The following is a 19,788-nucleotide window of genomic DNA, read 5'->3' on the forward strand; positions in this document are numbered from 1 at the left end:
GATCTCCATAACTTAAGTCTGCTAAAAATCATTTAAATATTGAATAAACCCAATAGGATGGTTTTGCCTCCAATAAGGATTAAAGGAGAAGGAAAGGGTTAATAAAGCGACCCTATGTCCCTGTAGCTGATCACTACTTTTTTTTACCTGGAAAGCCAGTATATTGCCTGCACGTTTTGATTTTCAAAATCGCTATTGCAGCCGCCATGTTGGATAACCAACATGGCGCTGTGTAAGGAAACGCGCATGTGCAAACCTTCTCCCTCCCCCTAGACGTGAGCGCAACCTACTCTGCCCGAGCCGCTCCTGCTTGTGAGATCAAAAGCGCGCTCACAGGGTATGTTCAATGCGCATGCGCTTACTCGGTAGCTGGTCGTAGTGTCTGTGCAGGAGCGATGCATTCAGCTCAGCGTTTTTTCTTCCTGTTTGGCTTTTGATCATCTAAACAGGTGAAATATGGGGAGACTTAAGGGCACTATTGAGACAACTGAAGGTATGCCTGCAGCTTGAGATAAACTCTTTATTAGCCTTTCCTTCTCCTTTAATTATATCTTAGTTGGGATCAAGTACAAAGTACTGTTTTATTATTACAGAGAAAAAGGAATTCATTTTTAAAAATTAGAATTATTTGCTTATAATGGAGTCTATTGGAGATGGCCTTTTCGTAATTCAGAACTTTCTGGATAACGGGTTTCTGGATAAGGGATCCTATACCTGTACTAGTATGGAGGGATATGGTTTGCTTTTTCTGTTTACTTTCATGTGTAATCCTAATGTTTTAATGCTGCACATCAAATTAGTAGGTATTGTTTTGGGGGATAACGGTTTTTCATTGGAGTTGTTTCCAATGGGGGTGGATGGTAGGCTTTTTCTAATCTGGCAGCAATTTTTTTCACTGGACAAAAATTTTATTAACATTTTCCAGCATTGGTGAGCAATTAATGTCAGTTCATTGTTGAGACTTGTCAATGTGTGACTTTACATGACATGAGCATCGTTGGATCTTGCCCTGTCCCTCACCCAAATAAACCACCCACCCCTCCTTACCTCTGAGGTTCCAGGCGTGCCAGCCCCAAATAACTGTTAAACTCCCTTCCTAACCTAACCATTGTTTTCCCAGACTCAACCACCCCGCCAACAACACTTCAATTCCAACACCTGTGTAGGGAGGGAGGGTGGGTGTTTTGGTGTGCCGCCTAAAATGGAATAAGAAGCGTGAAAAAACCCCCACTATTTATACCCCTCCTGACGCTACTCCCTGCAACTTCAAATCCACCAATCCCCACTAAGTGGGAGTGGCTATGTCAACCCTACGGCTCTGTCCCTGCTTCCCTACACTTTGTTACGGGTCATCGGGTTACTTTCTCTGCTACCTGTTGAATTTGGTATAGATGTAGCCTGAAGTACCTACTTTGCCTGCCTACACAGGCAACCACTACACAGGCAACCACTGCTGTAGCTAATCCATCCATGAAAAGGGGGGCCTCCTATGCAGTTATGCACCTCTGAGGTTTAGATAAAAAAACTTTTCTGTTGTCTTCTCTGTCATACTGGTACATAGGTGGCCACTGCTGTAACTATCCTCAATCACACTGTCAGAATGTTAACCTTGCAGGTAAAGGTAGTTGTGTTATGTAGCTGTTGTATGCACCTCTTTCTTTATTCTCCATTTTATGTTTTGCTCAAATGGCCAATCATTTTATTATTTTAATGTTCTATTTTAGACTACTGTACTATGAAAATGGAACAGCATAATCTATTAGTAAAAAGCCATTTAGTGTGATTCTTAGGTTTACCATTCTAAAGGGAATGTATTTGTTCTTTTGAAATCAGGGTCAAAAGGGGGATCCTGGAGATGTCCCAGCTGTAAGTACTGTATTTCATGTTTTTGGACTCAAGTAGGATCCTATTCTAATGCATGCAGATATCCACACACATATTTTAATCCAGCACAAGGTTCTAGCCCTTTTGCAGCAGCACTGATTAATGAGCCCAAATGTTATTGGTGCAAAGGGCAGATATCGGTATGTTGCTGATGACTTAATCTTTATATATATGAAGAAAAGGGAAGATAAAGATCTTAGGAAATATTTTATCACACTGTCGCACCAGACATTAAATAAAAAGATATTCAGGCAAGTGATTTTGCAACAATTCGCTTGACATCCTTTTAGATGTATATACCTCAAGTAAAATACTTGTAGATTATTCCAATCAGTTATGTCTGATGACAAATGATAATATGCAAGTTAACACATGTTTATTTGGCATTGAAAGTATACAGTGATCATTTGAATAAACTACAGGTGTGCCATAACTTGTTTGCTAATGGCAGTTACCTGTTTCATTTTATAGGTATCTGGTATTCGTGGCCGTCCAGGCCCTGCGGTAAGTACTAATACTGATAACATTCTAATTTAAGTTTTAAGTTTCACATCTGTTATACAAGTATAAAATCAAAAATTGTGTTAACTACAGGGACCCCCAGGATCACAAGGACCAAGAGGAGACAGGGGTCCAAAGGGAAGACCTGTAAGTAAGAAGTAATATTTAAATTACATTTTATTATAAAAGATAGATCATTGCTTTGTTTGCACTGTGATTGGTCAGCTAAAACAAGAGAATACTTACTGATTTGGTCTCTGTAGCTAAACATAATGCTATTGTTTTATTCAACTTGTATGGCTTGTAATACAGTAAGTTAGCTGCTATTAATTAAAAACCTTGATGTATTTTAGTAAAGAGCCACATATATCCAGATATTTATGTTTACATGGCTGTAAACAGCATGACTGCATGCTAAAATATTACGTAGATAAAGAAAAGGACCTGTGGATACACAAAGGTCATGCTGCCGTGACCGAAACGTTGGAATTTGCATGTAATTACATAAACGTTTTTATTCTTTTGTCAAAGACTCGAGGAAAACAAAACTTTTTTTACTATAAATTTTAGTTTTCCTTGCACCCGGGAAGATGTTTTTTTACATTGTTTTGTCTTCACCTCTGTGATGTGTGTGTCTGTGCGTTTCCCTGAGGAAGAGCACAGACGTTGGATTTTTTTCAATAAACACTTTTTTCTTTGCATTAAGTCCCTGTGTGTGCAGTACCCTTTCTTTTTATTTTTTATATATATATTTGTTTTTTACTACAGGTGAAGGTCTCTTTGTGAGACCCAAAATAAAAAAAAAACATTCTTTTTGTTTCCATTTTTGTTTGGCAATTTTTTAAATCCTAGTAATGCTGTGCTTGTTCCTGTGTGTTTTTGTTGCTGCATACTGTATGTTGTGTACCCTTTGCTACCATGAAAGCTTTGAGATGTTTGTTGTCAAAGAATGAAAACTGATTATAAAAGAACTTGAAATTTGAAGACAGAACAACTTCAGAAATTGCAGAATATTAAGGTGTGACAAAGGCTATTTATGCATATTAGAGATGACTTGATTTTAAAAATATAGATAAAAAACAATTTCTGCATTCTGTCATTAAAAAAATGAAGATGAAGGCAAACATAATATTTGTATTTACTCCTTATCAACACTGGATGTCAGTGCTGTTTCATAAAATTAGGGAAAGCTTATGAGCCATTGGAAAATATTCAGATGCAAATAGTTTGGAAAGCCTTTGATGCAGTAATTGAAACTTGTTTTTCCATGTTTATTTTGTGCATAGCTACAAGAATCAATTTGAGAAACAACATTTTATATGGCAAAGTGCAAAACAGCTGAATGATTTTTTTTCTAGTTTCTCATGAACTATGGAGAAATAGCTAAAGACTGGAACTTTAGCTAAGCTATCTAGAAATGTAGAAATAGTTTGCTCCGTTTTGTAAGTCCCTGTTTCAGAACTCAAAAATCATTGTTTTTTTGATTAGCACCTGACTTAATTTCTCAGATATTATATTCATCTTTTTTTTAGTAAAGTAAAACATTATTTTTAAATAGAAAGGCAAAAAATAAATATATATTGTAAGCACCCTAATCAATAATATGACTTCAAGCTGTGGTTTTGTCTGGCAGCTGAAGTTTAAAGGATCAACCACTATATCACTAATTAGTTATATTTGAATGAGAATATTTAACACAATGTTGTACTTTATACATGGTGAGCTAGATGGAAAATTAATGGTGTGTCATCTATATTTGGACTTTTAGACACGTGCATTTACATGTTAACTAAATCTTATGATTTGGTTTCGAAGTTCATAAACACTGTTTGTATAATTGAAAATGTATATGTGATTTGGGTTACCCCTATTGTCTATGGGTTGCCTATGGAATGTCTTAATTCAGACTTAAGATCAAAGCTTGTTTCTATTGGTCATCTTAAAACACAAGCTATTTTCCTAATGTGTAATATAGTACCATCACAATTTAATTTCTCAATTTAAGGCCAAGTATTTAATGTAATTATGAAACTGCAATAAAATTGTATATCAAATAGGGTGGACGTGGCCCAGCTGGTTTAGATGGAGAGCCTGGCATCCCTGGACAGCCTGGAGACCCTGGCCCACCTGGGCATCCCTCTCTGCCTGGACAGGTATGTGAAAACAAAATTAACATCATTTATGAGATAACAGGTACAAGATTATTAAAATATGCATGTGCAGTAACTTGGGGTGCAGAGAAAAGCATTTTATTATGCAAATTAGTATTTATATTTTGTCACAGTCATTTAGAAATGCAAAATGTGTTTAATGTTAATTTTTTTTGTGCATGTGTGTAAGGTATACACTTTCTCTATTCACAGCCATATTCCGCTCAGATGCAGGGTGGTTTTGATGAGAAATCGGGACTAGGATCACAAATGGGATTAATGCCTGGCTCAGTGGTAAGTGTGTGTTATAAGGACCGTTAAACGACAGTGCTTAATTATGGGTTTCCATAGTTACTGTGTGGAGCTTTGTCCTTTTTTCTGCTTCTCAGATCTCTGGTAATCACCTTTCCTGACGTGTGGCTGTATTTTGATTTGATTGTTTGCTAAGTGCCCTAACGTGTGTCTTCTTGTAATGTTTCTTGATATCTGGGCACTATGGCAGTGATTTTCAAAACATAATACAACTGTACCTTTTAAAAGACATTTGCTTTTGCTTTGCTTAACAGAATATATAAACTTAATATGTTGTTTAATGCCACTGGGTATTTAAACATTTCGTTATTTTTAAAACTTCATTTTTTTTATTACTTTTAAATTGTGTGTTTCATACATTTAAGCTGATGACTACTGATATGTGTTCCATTATAGGGTCAAGTAGGACCTAGAGGTCCTCAAGGTCTTCCAGGAAATCCAGTAAGTAATCTGTGTAATATAATATATTAGATGTTCACCAGTTTTTTAAATCATTAAAAGTGTGGGATAGTGGGGGTTTGGCAGTTTGGCAGAGAGAGACCAAGCGTTTTAACCAATAATGTAACCAATTTTAACCAATAATGTAATTTAAAGAAATTCTGTACAGGGTAATTTAACTCTAGGCTGCAGGCTGAATATGACCCAACAAGAATGTTTTTTTCTAACCAATTGTGATTTTTTTTTTATAAATAATCCAGTTAATAATGGATATTGAGTATATAAATATTAATTAAATTACATAACTGTAGGCTTATTTACTTAATTAAATTTGAAGCAATATACCTGTGCCTAAGAAACTACTTAGACATTATCAAATGATGTCCTCTCAAGAGGGACAACACAAGAAAAGGGAAAATGTCAGATACAATTAGGGGCCCATTCATTAAAACACAAATTTTTTTTCCCAGAAAAAATCGTATTTTTCTAATTTATAGAACTTTTCGTAATGACCACGATAATATTGTTAAAATTGCAGGACTTGTTCGTGGTTTTCGTTAACTTCCACGAAAAAGTAATATTTTTCTCAAAGACTACGACCATTTCGGAATTCATTCAAGCTTTGGTATCGTGATCTTTTGGCCAGGTTGGATCTGTACAGTGCCATTGAGTCCTATGGAAGGCTTCCAAAATCATGCATTGAAATTTCAAAGCCAGAAAGGTTTTTGCGCTGTTTACGATCGTTCAGATCTGAAAATTTTGTGACTTTACGATCGCACCCACAATATTTTTGTACGACTAAGAAAATAATTTTCGTGACATTTTCGCACATCACAAATTATCGTGGTTACTCTGAATTTTTTGCAGTCGTGCTTTTAACAACCAAAAATGTGTGCTTTCATGAATGGGCCCCTTGGTCATTCTGTTCTTGCATTATTGTAGTAATTGAAATGTCTTTTATATTTAAGGGCGGCATGGGTCCTCAAGGTCCTCCTGGAGAAGCAGGTGAACCAGGATCTATGGTAAGCTTCAATGATGACATAGAATACTTACATGAAAACTAATGTTTCTAAAGCTCTGCAAAATAAGTATACAGTTCTAAGTTATATGCTGTGTCATGCAATATTTCTTATATAAATTAGAAAAATAGTTGTATTAAAAAATTTAAGTACATAAAACACTGGAGGGAGACACCTTTCATTTTAAAAATGACTATGATAAAATGATTAGCTACATAGGGGAACATTTATAAAAACACTTTGACTAATTTTCATTGTGACTTCCCATGATTTCTGTGAATTTGCTTGATTTTACAGTCGACTGGCTACAATTATTGATAAATTGGCCTCTTAGTCTAATGTATGACTATACTAATAAATAATCATTAAGCAGTTATAGTACTGCATACCCTGCTAGGGTGCAGTAGGGTTTCTGTTAATCACAAATATAACTACCTGTTACTAGCTGGTATACTGAATATGTCATCGGTATGTGTTTTACAGCTTGCTTTAATCTTCAAGGAGTAATATATACCTGTAAGGCTTGTGGTGAAAATGTATTCTGTCTGTTGTTTCATTTCCTAGTACATTTATTTTTTACTGTTCTGCAATAAATAAATACAAAATATGCGTTTAAACAATATGCAGAAAGTATGTTTAACGTGGGACCCATTTAGAGAACTCTTTTTGATCATAAATATACTCCACCTTTGATGTATCCATACACATACTATCACCAAACACTATTAATTTCCCATCAGTTAGATCAGAGATCCCCAAACTTTCTTACTCGTGAGCCACAGTCAAATGTAAAAAGACTTGGGGAGCAACACAAGCATCATAAAAGGGCTAAGATTGGCAATTTGGTAGCCTTTATGCACACTATTAGCTTACAGGACGCTTTATTTGGTAGTAAAGCTAATTTTTATTCAACCAAAACTTGCCACCAAGTCAGGAATTCAAAAATAACTACCTGGTTTGGGGGCACTGAGAGCAACATCCAAGGGGTCGGTGAGCAACTTGTCACAAGCCACTGGTTGGGGATCACTGAGTTAGATGATAAGCTTTGCTAAGTTGTCTTAACTTGATTTGTATTTGTTTCCAGTAAAAGGGTATAATTTATATAATTTCTGTGTAACAGTTTCTTGTTAACATGCCATAATAAATAGATTTCATGTTTTAATTTAAAGCTATTTAAATATTCTGATTACATGATGAAAACCATTAACACTTCATACTCAATCACCAGCTTCTTTTGCATGTTAGATAGTGTTTAGAATTTGTTGTGGAAAGAATCTTCACATACCTATTACCTCTTGCCTTATTTAATATAAAAAATGTGAAAATATGTTTTGTACTTTGTGTGTTCATGCAAGTGTTTTTGTTTGTTTAGGGGCCACTGGGTCCGCGTGGTCCTGAGGGGCCTCCAGGAAAACCGGGTGAAGATGTAAGATAATATTAATATTTCTTGCTAATAGATCATTTCATTTTTTCCTGAACATTCACAATTTTATCTTATAGAACAATTCAGTATAATTTCAGTTTTATCTACCAGTACAAATACTTTAGGGAGAGAATCCCTTGTTTCAATGAGACCTCTTTTCCTCCAATCTACAGTAAATAGGCTAGGGGGAGCACAAACCAGGCAAGGTACCTTGCAAAAAGCTGAATTTGCTTGTGTGTTTCGCTCCCCACATGTGCCCTTTTACTTAACACAAACCATCAGTGAACATTTAACCAAATAATTGACTCACCCCCCATAAGGCCACCAATTCAGACAAAGTCATGTCCATCACTTAATTAAGTTACAAACTGTATTCATAGTCCATAGCTAAAAATCTATATTACAATGTATGGTGCATGAATCCTTGACTGAGTAGCTAAAATAATAGTTTAATTTAAACACTATCTACTGCACCTCAGTACTGTCCTCAGGGAGGACCTACATGTGAATAAAGCTCTTAGCGAAGTTTATTTTTATGTATGAACATTGTTAAAATATTCCCCCTTTTCTCTAGTGTTAACAATTACAACTTGGCTAGCCTTTTCTCATAGCTGAGATCCTACATTCCCTTTGTCAGTTTAGTGGCTTTTATTTTAGCTTTTACAACATTATCTATTTGAGCACTGGTTACCAAAACTGAACTACATATTCTAAATGGGACCTTAGCTGTGTTTCATAAAAGGGAATGATTAATTACTCCCTCAATTAATCTATGCTCCTTTTAATAAAGAACAGTGCATTTCTTGCCCTTTCTTGTGCTGACTGACATTGCTTGCTACAGTTTAATAAGTTTATTATCAAGTTCCACCTTTTTGTCCCAGTTAATCTTGCATAACTGCAAGTTGAAACAGGACATAAGGGTATAAGAGGGCCTGCATATCTTAAAGGTGGCGTAAGAGCATACCTTACATTTATCAACACTTAGGGGCAGATTTATCAAAATGTTAGTTTAGAGATTAATACATTAAAACCTCACCCACATTCTGTTTATTCCTATGGGATTTTTAGAAGCGTATTTATCAAATGGTGAGTTCTAACTTTCACCCTATTGATAAATACTCTTAGGGGCTGATTTACTAATCCACGAATCCGAATCCGAATGAGAAAAATTCGGATTGCGACTTTTTCGTATTTTTTGCGATTTTTTCCTCGCCGTTACGACTTTCCCGTAAATTGTCGCGACTTTTTCGTAACCGGTACGACTTTTCATAACCATTACAAATTTCGTGAATTGTCGCAACTTTTTCATTGCCATTATGACTACCGAGAATTGTCGCGACTTTTACATTGCCATTATAACTTTTGTGAATTGTCGCGACTTTTTCATAGTCATTACGACTTTCGCGAATTGTCGCAACTTTCGTATCGAGAGCTCGAAAAAGTCGCGACAATTTACGAAAAAATCGCAAAATACCGATCATTACCAAAAAAAACGCATTCGGACGCTTTTCGGACGTTCGTGGATTAGTAAATGTGCCCCTTAGGGTCAGATTTGCTAAAACTCTAACATTTATCATTTTTCTTTTAAAAAGTAGAGTAAACTAATTTCCACAAATGTCTGACAATTACGAAAGAAGTCTGAAATGAAAAAGTTAGTGTGGGAAAAAGTTGCAGAAAGGTTGCAGAAAAGTTGCGAAAGTGCGACTTTTTCCAAACTGACCTCTATTTTTTCAAATTGTTGCACAAATAACCAGCATCAAAAATCAGAAAACCTCTAAACTGAAACGATCCTCCAGGGAAGAGAAGGGACATCTAACATTGACTTCTAGATGAGCTTGGCTAGTTTTAACTGGTCAGCAGGCCCAGCAGGAGTGGTCCCCCCACCCGTGCGCATGTGCGAACGCGTGAACCCCCCCGCGCGCCAGCCGCGAGTGCGCATGCGCAAACCTTTAAACTCCCATACGGAGCAGTGGGGAGAGGTCTCGACTTCTCCGTATGGGAGCCAAATTTAAACATTTTGTTGCGGCGGGGCGGCATGCCGCCCCTAAACTTCTGCCACCCTAGGCCCGGGCCTTTGTAGCCGCGCCAAAAAATCCAGGCCTGCTGGTCAGTTGTTGTTGGATTCTGATTTTTAGCCATTTTGTCACATAGAAAATTTCAGAAAAGCGTCAGTTAGTAAATGACCCCCTTAGAGGCAGGTTTATCAAGTGAGAAAAGCACAAATGTTTCCTTATTTTTTAAAAACCATGATAATCTCTAAATCCACCACTTAAATAAAAATTGTCCTACAGTTCCCATTGACTTCTACATAACTTCAACAGCTTTTATATGGCATAGTTTTTTGTGGTTTTTACACTTAATAAATGTTTGGTGTTTTTGAGTAATTAGTATAATCCATGATTTTTAGTGCTAAAAAATTAATAATGGGCGTCTTAATCTTATCTGCCCAGATATTCAGTTTGTCCAGTTTGTTTTTCATGTGTCTCCGAGGATGACACATACTGGATTCATTTAAGTGCTCACTAAGAACCCTACTCCAGGTAGAGAATGCACTGTTGACAACCATCTTCTGTTAACCATCCTTTGGCTTGTTTTGTATCTATACACATACTGCATTACTTAAATCAAAAGACCTTAGTTTAAAAACCCAGTGTTTATGCAGCACCGTACCTAAAGCTTTGTCAAAATCCAATTTTGTAACCACACTAAATTCCTACTTATTACATGATGAAAAATTTTCCACTACATATCATGCAGTCTTCTTCTGCAGTTTTTAACAGTCTGTTTATGGCTGCTAGCAGTGCTGTACTACATATCTCATCACATAAATATTTATTCATTTAGACATGGGAGTAGTTTGGCTCTCTATTCCATAAATTGCACACTAGTGTCTCACTCTTTTATGGACTGCAATTTTCCAGATTTGAAAATGTGGTTTTAAGAGGCCAGTAACCTCAGGAAATGAGAATGCTCCATAAACATGTTATATGCTAAGGGACATATTTATAAAGGTGGCATAAGTTTGCATGTTTATTAAAAGCCTGAATTACTAAAAGTGCTATATTATTTTTAACAATGATGGTATTTATTTTAAAACTACAGTTTATTTGCAGGGATATGGGAGGCAAACCATGAATATGTATTATCTAGGATTCTATTAAAAATATTAGACTGAATGCGATTTTATTTAGACAGGTAAACGATAGCTAATTGCTGTTTTACCTGCCCATTTTGTCATCCTACTTTTATTAAACTGATCCATAACAAACCAGTGTACTATAGGGTGCTTTACATTCAATACACATTATTCAAATCATGGAATCCGGAGCACTTAGCTTACTTTGTGCATATAGCTTACTTTGTGCTACACACAAGCCAGTACTCAGACGGCCATCAATTAGTACAAAAAAATGTAGATACGGAGCACCAAGGAAAAGCATTAAAAAAAGTCTTAGCAACTTCTAAAGAAGTGGTGAGAGGCCACAAAACGCATTAAGCGTATGGTCCATTTTTTTGCACATGCACCTTTTAAATTTTGAATTGACTGAATGCTTTTCCTTGGTGCTCTGTATCTACATTTTTTTAGCTTTACATTCAATAGTATTAGGAGCTGGGACAGGAGTGTTATCAGTGGCTCTTCCGATGCCACCCCCCTCGCTTTCCTTTACAGCCCTGGATGGGGGTCCAGGGGGGCTGCATCGCTAGTGTAGAGAGCATTTTTTTGCCGCCTGTGGTGAGTTTCTCTACTTGCCTCATGGGTGATAGGACCTGCTTTAGAGCTTTTAACTCCATTGGTACCGGAATTAAGGGTAACATAAATTGCTTCACAACATCCTTCATGGACCACTGAAGGAGGGGGCATAGGAAATCTGACTACACAGAATTTATTTTTAGCAGGCGCATAGGGGCATTTTGTCCACCAGAGGGTACCCTGATATATACCCATATATATATGTGGGTGTGTATTTACTATAGACACCAAAGAGGAACAACTCTAGGGAGGTGGCCCGAAATTAGTACAGAAAATTTTGTGTAGGCATATGTCTGGGTGTGGCTGCAATTAATGAAATTACAGCAATAGGGTTTGATTCCAACCAGAGAGCAGGGAATTTGTATGTTCTGCCTGCATTTATGTGGTTTTTGTGCCCTTTACCCTTGAAAATCTGGCATCAACATATTTGTATATATAAGGAATAATGTACCCCTTAACTCCAAAGAGACTTATAAGATCATCATATTTTATAGAAGAGTATACATTATTTTTTATTTTTAATAATACCCAAGTTTCACTAAATAATCTTGTAATACAAATTATATCACTACCATTATAGCTGATGAAAATGATCACTACGAACCAAGGACATATCACAAGATATTACATTACACGGCTATTTTGTGTGTGTGTACATAATGAGCAATAGAACCTATAGAATGGAATATATACAGTATATATTCCCTTACAAGCCAGAAATATGATCCATTTATATAATATACATTTTATCATTTCATTCTTCGTGAACAGCTAGCAGCGGTTCAGCAGCCATTTACTGAAAAAAAAGACACTAAAAAAGGAATTTTAAAATCTACAGTAGAAAAGCTAGAGAAAGACTTTAAATATACAGTAGATTCCAGTTAAATATGCTATGATTCCAATTCCACTTTATTTTTGTAAACTCTTTGTTTACTTTTCTCCATGAATAATGCTCAACAGTTTCCCAGATATATGTGCAAATATGTCTTATTAGGGCGAAGCTGGAAGACCAGGACAGACAGGCGAAACAGGATTCCAAGGATCTGCGGTATGAACACCAGTAAAACAAAACATATTTATGCTATTCTTTGGGCATGTACTGAATTTGTTTCTTCAGAAAAAGACGGAGTTATTATAATCATCGTATTGATACATCACTGGAGTCTATGAATAATTTGTTATGCTTTGATACTTATTTTTTTTGTATATTGAAAAATACATTAAAACTGTAAAATATTAAACTTTAAAGTACAGTGTTGTATACAGTCATTATATTATACTAAAGACGACAAAAAGTGCATAAAAAGAGGTTGTTAAATATTTTTCTCTTTGTTTAGGGAGCTAGAGGTTTTCCTGGTGCTCCTGGCCTTCCAGGTCTTAAAGGACACAGAGTAAGTAAACATTGCTCAAACATATTTCACACCTTTGCTGAGTAAAAGAAAACTGTATTTATGTTTGTTTATTGTGTTTATAGGCAAAGCACACCTTACTTTTATAAAGAAAATGCCCTTTTGGCATCCACTATCAAGTTTCCTTTTCTATAATGGATACAAAATACCACAAGTTGATCAAATTAATAGAATTGCAGTCAGAGGCCTTTTTTTGGATATTACTTATTAACAAAAAAGAAGTTAAGTGGTATGAACATTTGATATTGTGTATAATTTAAGAGATTTGGATGTCTTTAAATTCATTTTGAATGTTTATTAGTTAAGTACAGAATCTTGGCCGGCAGTCTTTGTTCTAGGAAATCATAGGGCAGTGAAAAAAAAAATAACCTTTAACCAAAAAATGGGGAGTGTGAATTAGAGATATGAAGGTCTAGTACTAGAGCACTAAGGAGCACAATAGTGCACCCTTTAGTTCTTATTCACTAAGCATTTGCATCCAGTGTCTGGCTGCACTGCCATAGGGCAGGTGGTGAGTACAGGCATGTTTTAAATGATTGCAAGATAATAGGTGGGAAGAGGGAGGAGAGAGGGGGTAGGCCAATGCTCTTCCTCCCACTCACCCCCCCCCCCTTCTGAATACAGTGTTGCTGAATGCAGGCAGCGCTGTATTCATGGTCTACACAGATCTTTATGCTCCATTTGGTGTCCTATGGTGATTGATAAAAGTGCAGGGTATGCAAGAGACACATCAGTTTGTGTCTTTTGCACTTTGCATCTTGCCCTGCACTTGGTAAGTGAATCCTACGGAATTTGACTTCAGTAGTGAATTTAAACTTTTGACATTGTTATTATTTTCAGTTCAATATTGTGTAAGATTGCCTATATGGTGATAGCATGTTGCTTAGGAGTGTAGCTTACATTACATGGTCATCATCAAACTATGTAAATAACTGAAATGTATTGCAGGTGGAGTAATCCTCCTAGTATAAATGTTATATATAGTGTGCTTGATAGGAAAAGGGAGGGTTAAGAAAAATCAGTACTTGCAAAAAAAAATGTTAGCATGGTCTGTAGCAATGTGCAATATGTATAGTCTGTGTCAGATTAATTTGTAGTGTGCAACCAGAGCAAGCAGCTCCAAACATTCTATATTGTCTTGTCAGTTGTTGTATATGTTTAAAACTGGTGGATACATTTTGGAGGGTAGTTTAGTGCTCAATATGTGAAAAGACTCTTGGTAAAAGAGTCTACTTTTTGAGGCAGATAAACCATTCTAATTTAGATATCATCTGGCATATTATCTGTAAATCCTAATCTCTTGCTTTTCATTCTTTCTGAAGGCATGTGTTGCTTTCTCTTCCGGCATATCTCACTTCTGCCACCTCTTATTTACTGCAATGCAAACTGAGATCATTGCTAGCACATGGTAGCTGTCAATAGGAGTTGATTGAACACTTCTTCAACAGTTGAAGAGAAAATGGTAGAGAAAATGCCCCAAGTGCCTTCAGCTTATTCAAAAGATTGCATTGTATTTTGAGAAAATACCCATCTGTATCTATTGTTATGTGCTGTATTTCCAGCAGGGTGGTAACCAGCTTAATTCAATGCCATCCAGTAGAGTAATGGGTGAGATGTCCCAAGATATTATTTTAAAATAAACTTTCTTTTTATAGTCTTGTATAGAGGACCATTATTAAAATGATTAAAATGTATCTTGTATTCAGTTATAAGAACTTGGTGAACTTGGTTTGGCTTCAGGTAATTTAAACCCAGTTTTAAGGACAGCTGAGCCCTGTAGAAACAGAACTATCTTGACTGCATTCACATAGTGCAACATTCCTTGGTATTCTGCCTCCCATAAGTCTTAGAAGATAGGTTTGAACTTATGTTTAGCAGTAGCTTACTCACAAGAACCAGTCATTCTTGGTCTTTATTGTAGGATTGATTCAAGTTAAGACAAAAGATGTTTTTGTTGAGGTAAAGACAGAATACATTTAGACCCTAGCCTAAACAAGGCAATGGCCAGATGCCACCCAGTAGGCCAGCAAATGAATGTCCTATCCTCTGATCACATTGCTCACTTGCAACCAGTGACATGAGTTTGGTGTCTGTTAGCAAGTTAAACCTTGTGCTTTACAGGAATGTAACACTAAATGGGGTATGACTTAAAGGAACAGTAACACCAAAAAATAAAAGAGCTTTAAAGTAATAAATATATAATGCACTGTTGCCCTGCACTGGTAAAATTGGTTTGTTTGCTACAGTAACACTACTATAATTTATATAATAAGCTGCTGTGTAGCCATGGGGGCAGCCATTCAAGCTGGAAAAAAGGAGAAAAGGCACAGCTTACATAGCAGATAACAGATAAGTTCTGTATAATACAATAGTGTTTTATCTGTTATCTGCTATGTGCCTGTGCCTTTTCTCCTTTGAATGGCTGCCCCCATGGCTACATAGCAGCTTATTTATATAAATTATAGTAGACTTTCTGAAGTAAACACACAACTTTTACCAGTGCAGGGCAGCAGCACATTATATTTTAGTTAGTTTTACACACTTTCATTTTTTGGTGTTACTGTTCCTTTAAACAAAACTCTATGGGCTATCAATAAGTATATATGAAAAATTATATATGCCCAAGTGGCAGCACACTTAGCATATGGGAAAGATGAAGTTGACTTGTATCCATACTGGCGCTGTTATAGTAATTTCTACTTATATCAGGTTTAAAGGTTTTTGTTGCATAATATTCTTCCTTATTCTTTTTTAAGGGTCATAAAGGTTTGTTTGGGCCCAAAGGAGAAACTGGTGCAGCTGGATCCAAGGTACCCTAGCACAATGTTCCAAATATACAGTAAAGTTCATATTTATATTTATAAAAAATATATATGTGTTTAAAATTGTTTTGTAGCTAGTTCTAAGAGACATAAGGGCTACAGTGCACTTTGTAAAATACATGTGACAAATACAAGTTATAAAGGTGCAATCAGAAAATACCAAATATATAAATTATTCATATTCATTTGCTGTTGACTTTTTGTAGTGACTCAGGATGCAAACCTTTAGATTAGTACACATTACATGTAATACATTTCTTACTGTGATTTTAGTGTTTAAAGGGATCTTAAGTCAGAAATCAAATCTGTCTACTGTGCTCCTATAGAGAATTTTTAAAGCATTTTGAAGCATTTTTAAAAATATAAGAGTTCAATCTCTGCTGTGTGTTTTGGAACAAAAAAGAGAGAGAGAATCTCCAGTCATGTTAACTGAACCAAGTGACAGCCAATAGGAAATGAAAAAGCAGTTTGTTAGAAATGCCTTTCTGAACAATAGACAGAAATTCCTCCAGCCCTCTAGATTGTCTTCTGCACCTTACAATTATTCATCTGCCTGCTTCTAAGTCTTAATGTCTGTCATTGTAGATGTTTGTTAAAATAATACCTCTCATTGTAGCTAATTTTAAATATAATTCTGCATTTTTAGGGTGAATCTGGCCCTACCGGACCAATGGGATTAAATGGACCTTCTGTAAGTTGACTAAGCTGCTTTTTTTCTTACTAATATATACTGTTACTGATGTTTTATTGAAACTGTGTGCCACCCATCAAAATATATATTATATATATATATATATATAGTAGACAAAAAATGGATTGCATCACTCAGGACTTATGATGAAAATATTCAGTGGTTTATTTAGGTGAAAAACACAGGAACTGACGTTTCGGCCACAACAGCGGCCTTTCTCAAAGACCGAAAAAAAAGATCAAATTCATACTGTACACAAAATGTGACGGTTCGAGCCCGGCCGGGCTCTTCCTCAAGGCATGTGGGCAGTAATTCAATATACAGGTTCCTAAAGGAAGCTACTTATAGTCTACAGAGAGGAAATGACCACATAACATATTATACAAACATAGTACAGGGTTCTATTCCCATTTCAGTGATAATACCATTTATGAAATACACAGAGTACAGAGTTTCATCCCTGTTCACATTCACAACTTGTTAGCGAAGCTATAACAACTCATTATATAGCAGCACTTTGCCCTCAATTATAATGAATCCTTGAAGTTTTAAACGAACAAATACAGATTATAGTCTTTATTCAATCCATTTGGATGCAGGGAATTTAGTCTTTTAATCCACCATACCTCCCTCTATTTAAGTCTTAGTTCCCGGTGTAAATAAAACACAGCCAGCACAAGGGTCTTATAGTTCAACAAAATCACCATAAAAATCATGGCAGAATCTCTTTAAGAGCTATAAGTGCAGCTATTCTGGAAGTGTTCCTTATTTTTCAAATGATCAGGAAATTTCTGTATTTGCAGTGTAATTTAGTAATAAAAATACACCATAATAATCATGGCATTATTCCAGACAGAACAGAGGAATATTCTTAGTAACCCTGTTACGAATCTGTCCCGTTTTGCTTTGCCATAAAATTTGCAAAATGGCAAGAAAATTTGCGAAATGGCGAAATTAGCCGCACAATTTTTTTTTTGTCGCCCGCGTCTTTTTTGGTCACCTGCACTTTTTTTATGTGACCGCACCCAATTTGACGTGCGATTCATTTTTTTGACGTGAGACGAATTTTTCCGCAGAAAATTTTCACGGAAGTTGTGGACATGCGGAAATTCGCTGTGAATCCATGCCTGGCGAAGAAATTCGCTCATCACTATTAAGTCTAAAACAATTGAACTTTTCTGAGTTTTTCTTGAAAACAATTCACCACTCATCCAACTGGCTTCTTCAGTTCAAAACATTTAAACCCTTGAGGGTATTACACTTGAATGAGTGGTGAAACATTTTCAAGAAAAAATCAAAAAAGTTTTAGACTTAATTCTACTAGATACTGTATATACCATGACCTGGATGAATGAGAATCTTAATAGACACTTGGGATGCACCGAACCCACTTTTTTAGGTTCGGCCGAACCTTCGAACCCACCCAGCAGGATTCAGACGAATCCCGAACCGAATCCAAATCCTTATTAACATATGCTGATTAGGATTGGAAGGGGTTAAACATTTTTTCACCGCCCATTTAACCCTTTCTGAATTCTAATTAGCATATGCTAATTAGGATTCGGATTCGGTTCGGCGGGGAACGCAGATCCGCCCGAAACCGAATCCTTGAAAAAACGCAGGGATTCAGCTGAATCCCGAACCGAATCCGGGATTCAGTGCATCCCTAATAGACACCTGCCTTAAAATGTTTCTGCAATTAGAATATATTCAAACAATGTAAAGTAATTTACATTGTGGAAGGCACGGTGCAAAGATGGGTGCAATCCATCATTATGTTGGGTTGAATAACCCAACATACTGTTCTTCGACTTCAGCTTATTCTTCCGCTTCTTCTTCTACTTCTTCTTATCGCCCCCCATTTCCTGAACACTACTCCTCCAACAGTTTTAGGGGTACAATACCCAAACTCTCCACACTTCTTCGCCCTATAGCAGAGCAGGTTGCTTGTGCTTTTCTAATTGATTCCACCCCTGTCTTTTTGTGGAACCGCTCAGAACACCCCAATTTTCCCTTTGACAGGGAAGATTTTCAAACTGCTGCCACTCTTACGGCTTTGATGCTACACCCCTTGAATAACATAATCGTGGGGACGCCACAAATGAAGCAGTGCCATTTGTTGGATGACACAAAGTGGGAGGGGTAAACAACAGCCAATCAAATTTCACCCATTGACTTTAATGGGGAAATTGAAACTGCTGCCAATCTTACAGCTTTGAGGCTACACTCCCCAAACTTGAATCACATAGTCATGGGGTCAGCCTGAATGAAAATATGATGATTGTTGGATGCCCAAAAGTGGGCAGAGCTGTGAACAGCCAATGAGATTTTACCTATTGACTTGGCGGAAATCCAACCTGCTGCCATTCTCACAGTAATAATGCCAGGGTCCCCAAACTTTGCAAAGTTAGGCACCAGGTAACTGTGGTTCAAGGTTAGAAAAAGTAGGTGGAGCCACCAACAGCCAATCAGAGTTTACCTATTGATTTTCAATCAGGAAATCCAACCTGTTGCCATTCTCACAATATTAACACCAGGGTCCCCAAACTTTTCACAGTTGGTCACTAAGGGACTGCAGTTTTCGTTTTGAAAAGTAAGCAGAGCCACCAACAGCCAATCAGATTTCACCTAGTGATTTTCAATGGGGAAATTCAACCTGCTGCCATTCTCACAGTATTAACACCAGGGTCACTAGGGGGCTGCAGTTTTAGGTTTTGAAAAGTGGGTGGAGCCACCAACAGCCAATCAGACTTCACCTATTGAATATTTTTGGTTTCAATTTAAAATGCTGCCTTTCTTGCATTATTTATGTCAGGGTTCCCAAACTTTGCACAGTCAGTCACTGGCTGACTACGTATTTAGGGTTAGAACAAGTAGGTGGAGCCACCAATAGGCAATCCATTTCCACCCATTAAATTTAATTGGTTTATATTTAAATTGATACCATTATTTAGGTATTCATTCCAGGGTTGTTAAACTTTCCAAAGTTAGTCACTGGATATTTGTGGTTCAAAGTTAGAGAAAGTGGGCAGATCCACCAACAGCCTATCACATTTCACCTATTTACTTTCAATGATGAAGTGTAAAATGCTGTCAGTCCCACAATTTTTATGTCTGAGTCCCCAAACTTTGCAAAGTTGGTCACTGGGGGACTGCAGTTCAAAAATAGGAAAAGTGGGTTGGGCCACTAACAGCCATTGAATTTTCTTGGTTTATATTTAAAATGCTGTAATTCTTACACTTTTTATGCCAGGGTGCCCACTGTTTGTTACTGGGTAACAAACCCCTGTTTTTCAAACCAACATGAAGTTTGTTCTCAAACTTCCCTTTCTAGTTGTTTTTGCACTTTTCTACTTGCCTTCCTCTCGTTCCCCCTTCCACTCTTTAA

At 36.6% G+C, this 19,788-nt stretch overlaps 1 protein-coding gene across 1 annotated transcript in view; it reads left to right on the forward strand.

Moving 5' to 3' along the window:
- The window catches only part of col5a2 (collagen, type V, alpha 2), a 115,779-nt gene that overhangs the window by 55,831 nt on the left and 40,160 nt on the right, over window positions 1-19,788 (forward strand). Inside the window, exons 4-15 of the mRNA XM_002931500.5 lie at window positions 1,834-1,866; window positions 2,356-2,388; window positions 2,479-2,532; window positions 4,443-4,538; window positions 4,749-4,829; window positions 5,244-5,288; window positions 6,254-6,307; window positions 7,677-7,730; window positions 12,473-12,526; window positions 12,816-12,869; window positions 15,644-15,697; window positions 16,356-16,400. Of these exons, the coding sequence (XP_002931546.2) occupies window positions 1,834-1,866; window positions 2,356-2,388; window positions 2,479-2,532; window positions 4,443-4,538; window positions 4,749-4,829; window positions 5,244-5,288; window positions 6,254-6,307; window positions 7,677-7,730; window positions 12,473-12,526; window positions 12,816-12,869; window positions 15,644-15,697; window positions 16,356-16,400 (657 nt within the window). The remainder of the gene's footprint in view (window positions 1-1,833; window positions 1,867-2,355; window positions 2,389-2,478; window positions 2,533-4,442; window positions 4,539-4,748; window positions 4,830-5,243; window positions 5,289-6,253; window positions 6,308-7,676; window positions 7,731-12,472; window positions 12,527-12,815; window positions 12,870-15,643; window positions 15,698-16,355; window positions 16,401-19,788) is intronic.

The sequence above is a fragment of the Xenopus tropicalis genome, chromosome 9 (assembly GCF_000004195.4).
Source record: "Xenopus tropicalis strain Nigerian chromosome 9, UCB_Xtro_10.0, whole genome shotgun sequence".
NCBI lineage: Eukaryota > Metazoa > Chordata > Amphibia > Anura > Pipidae > Xenopus > Xenopus tropicalis.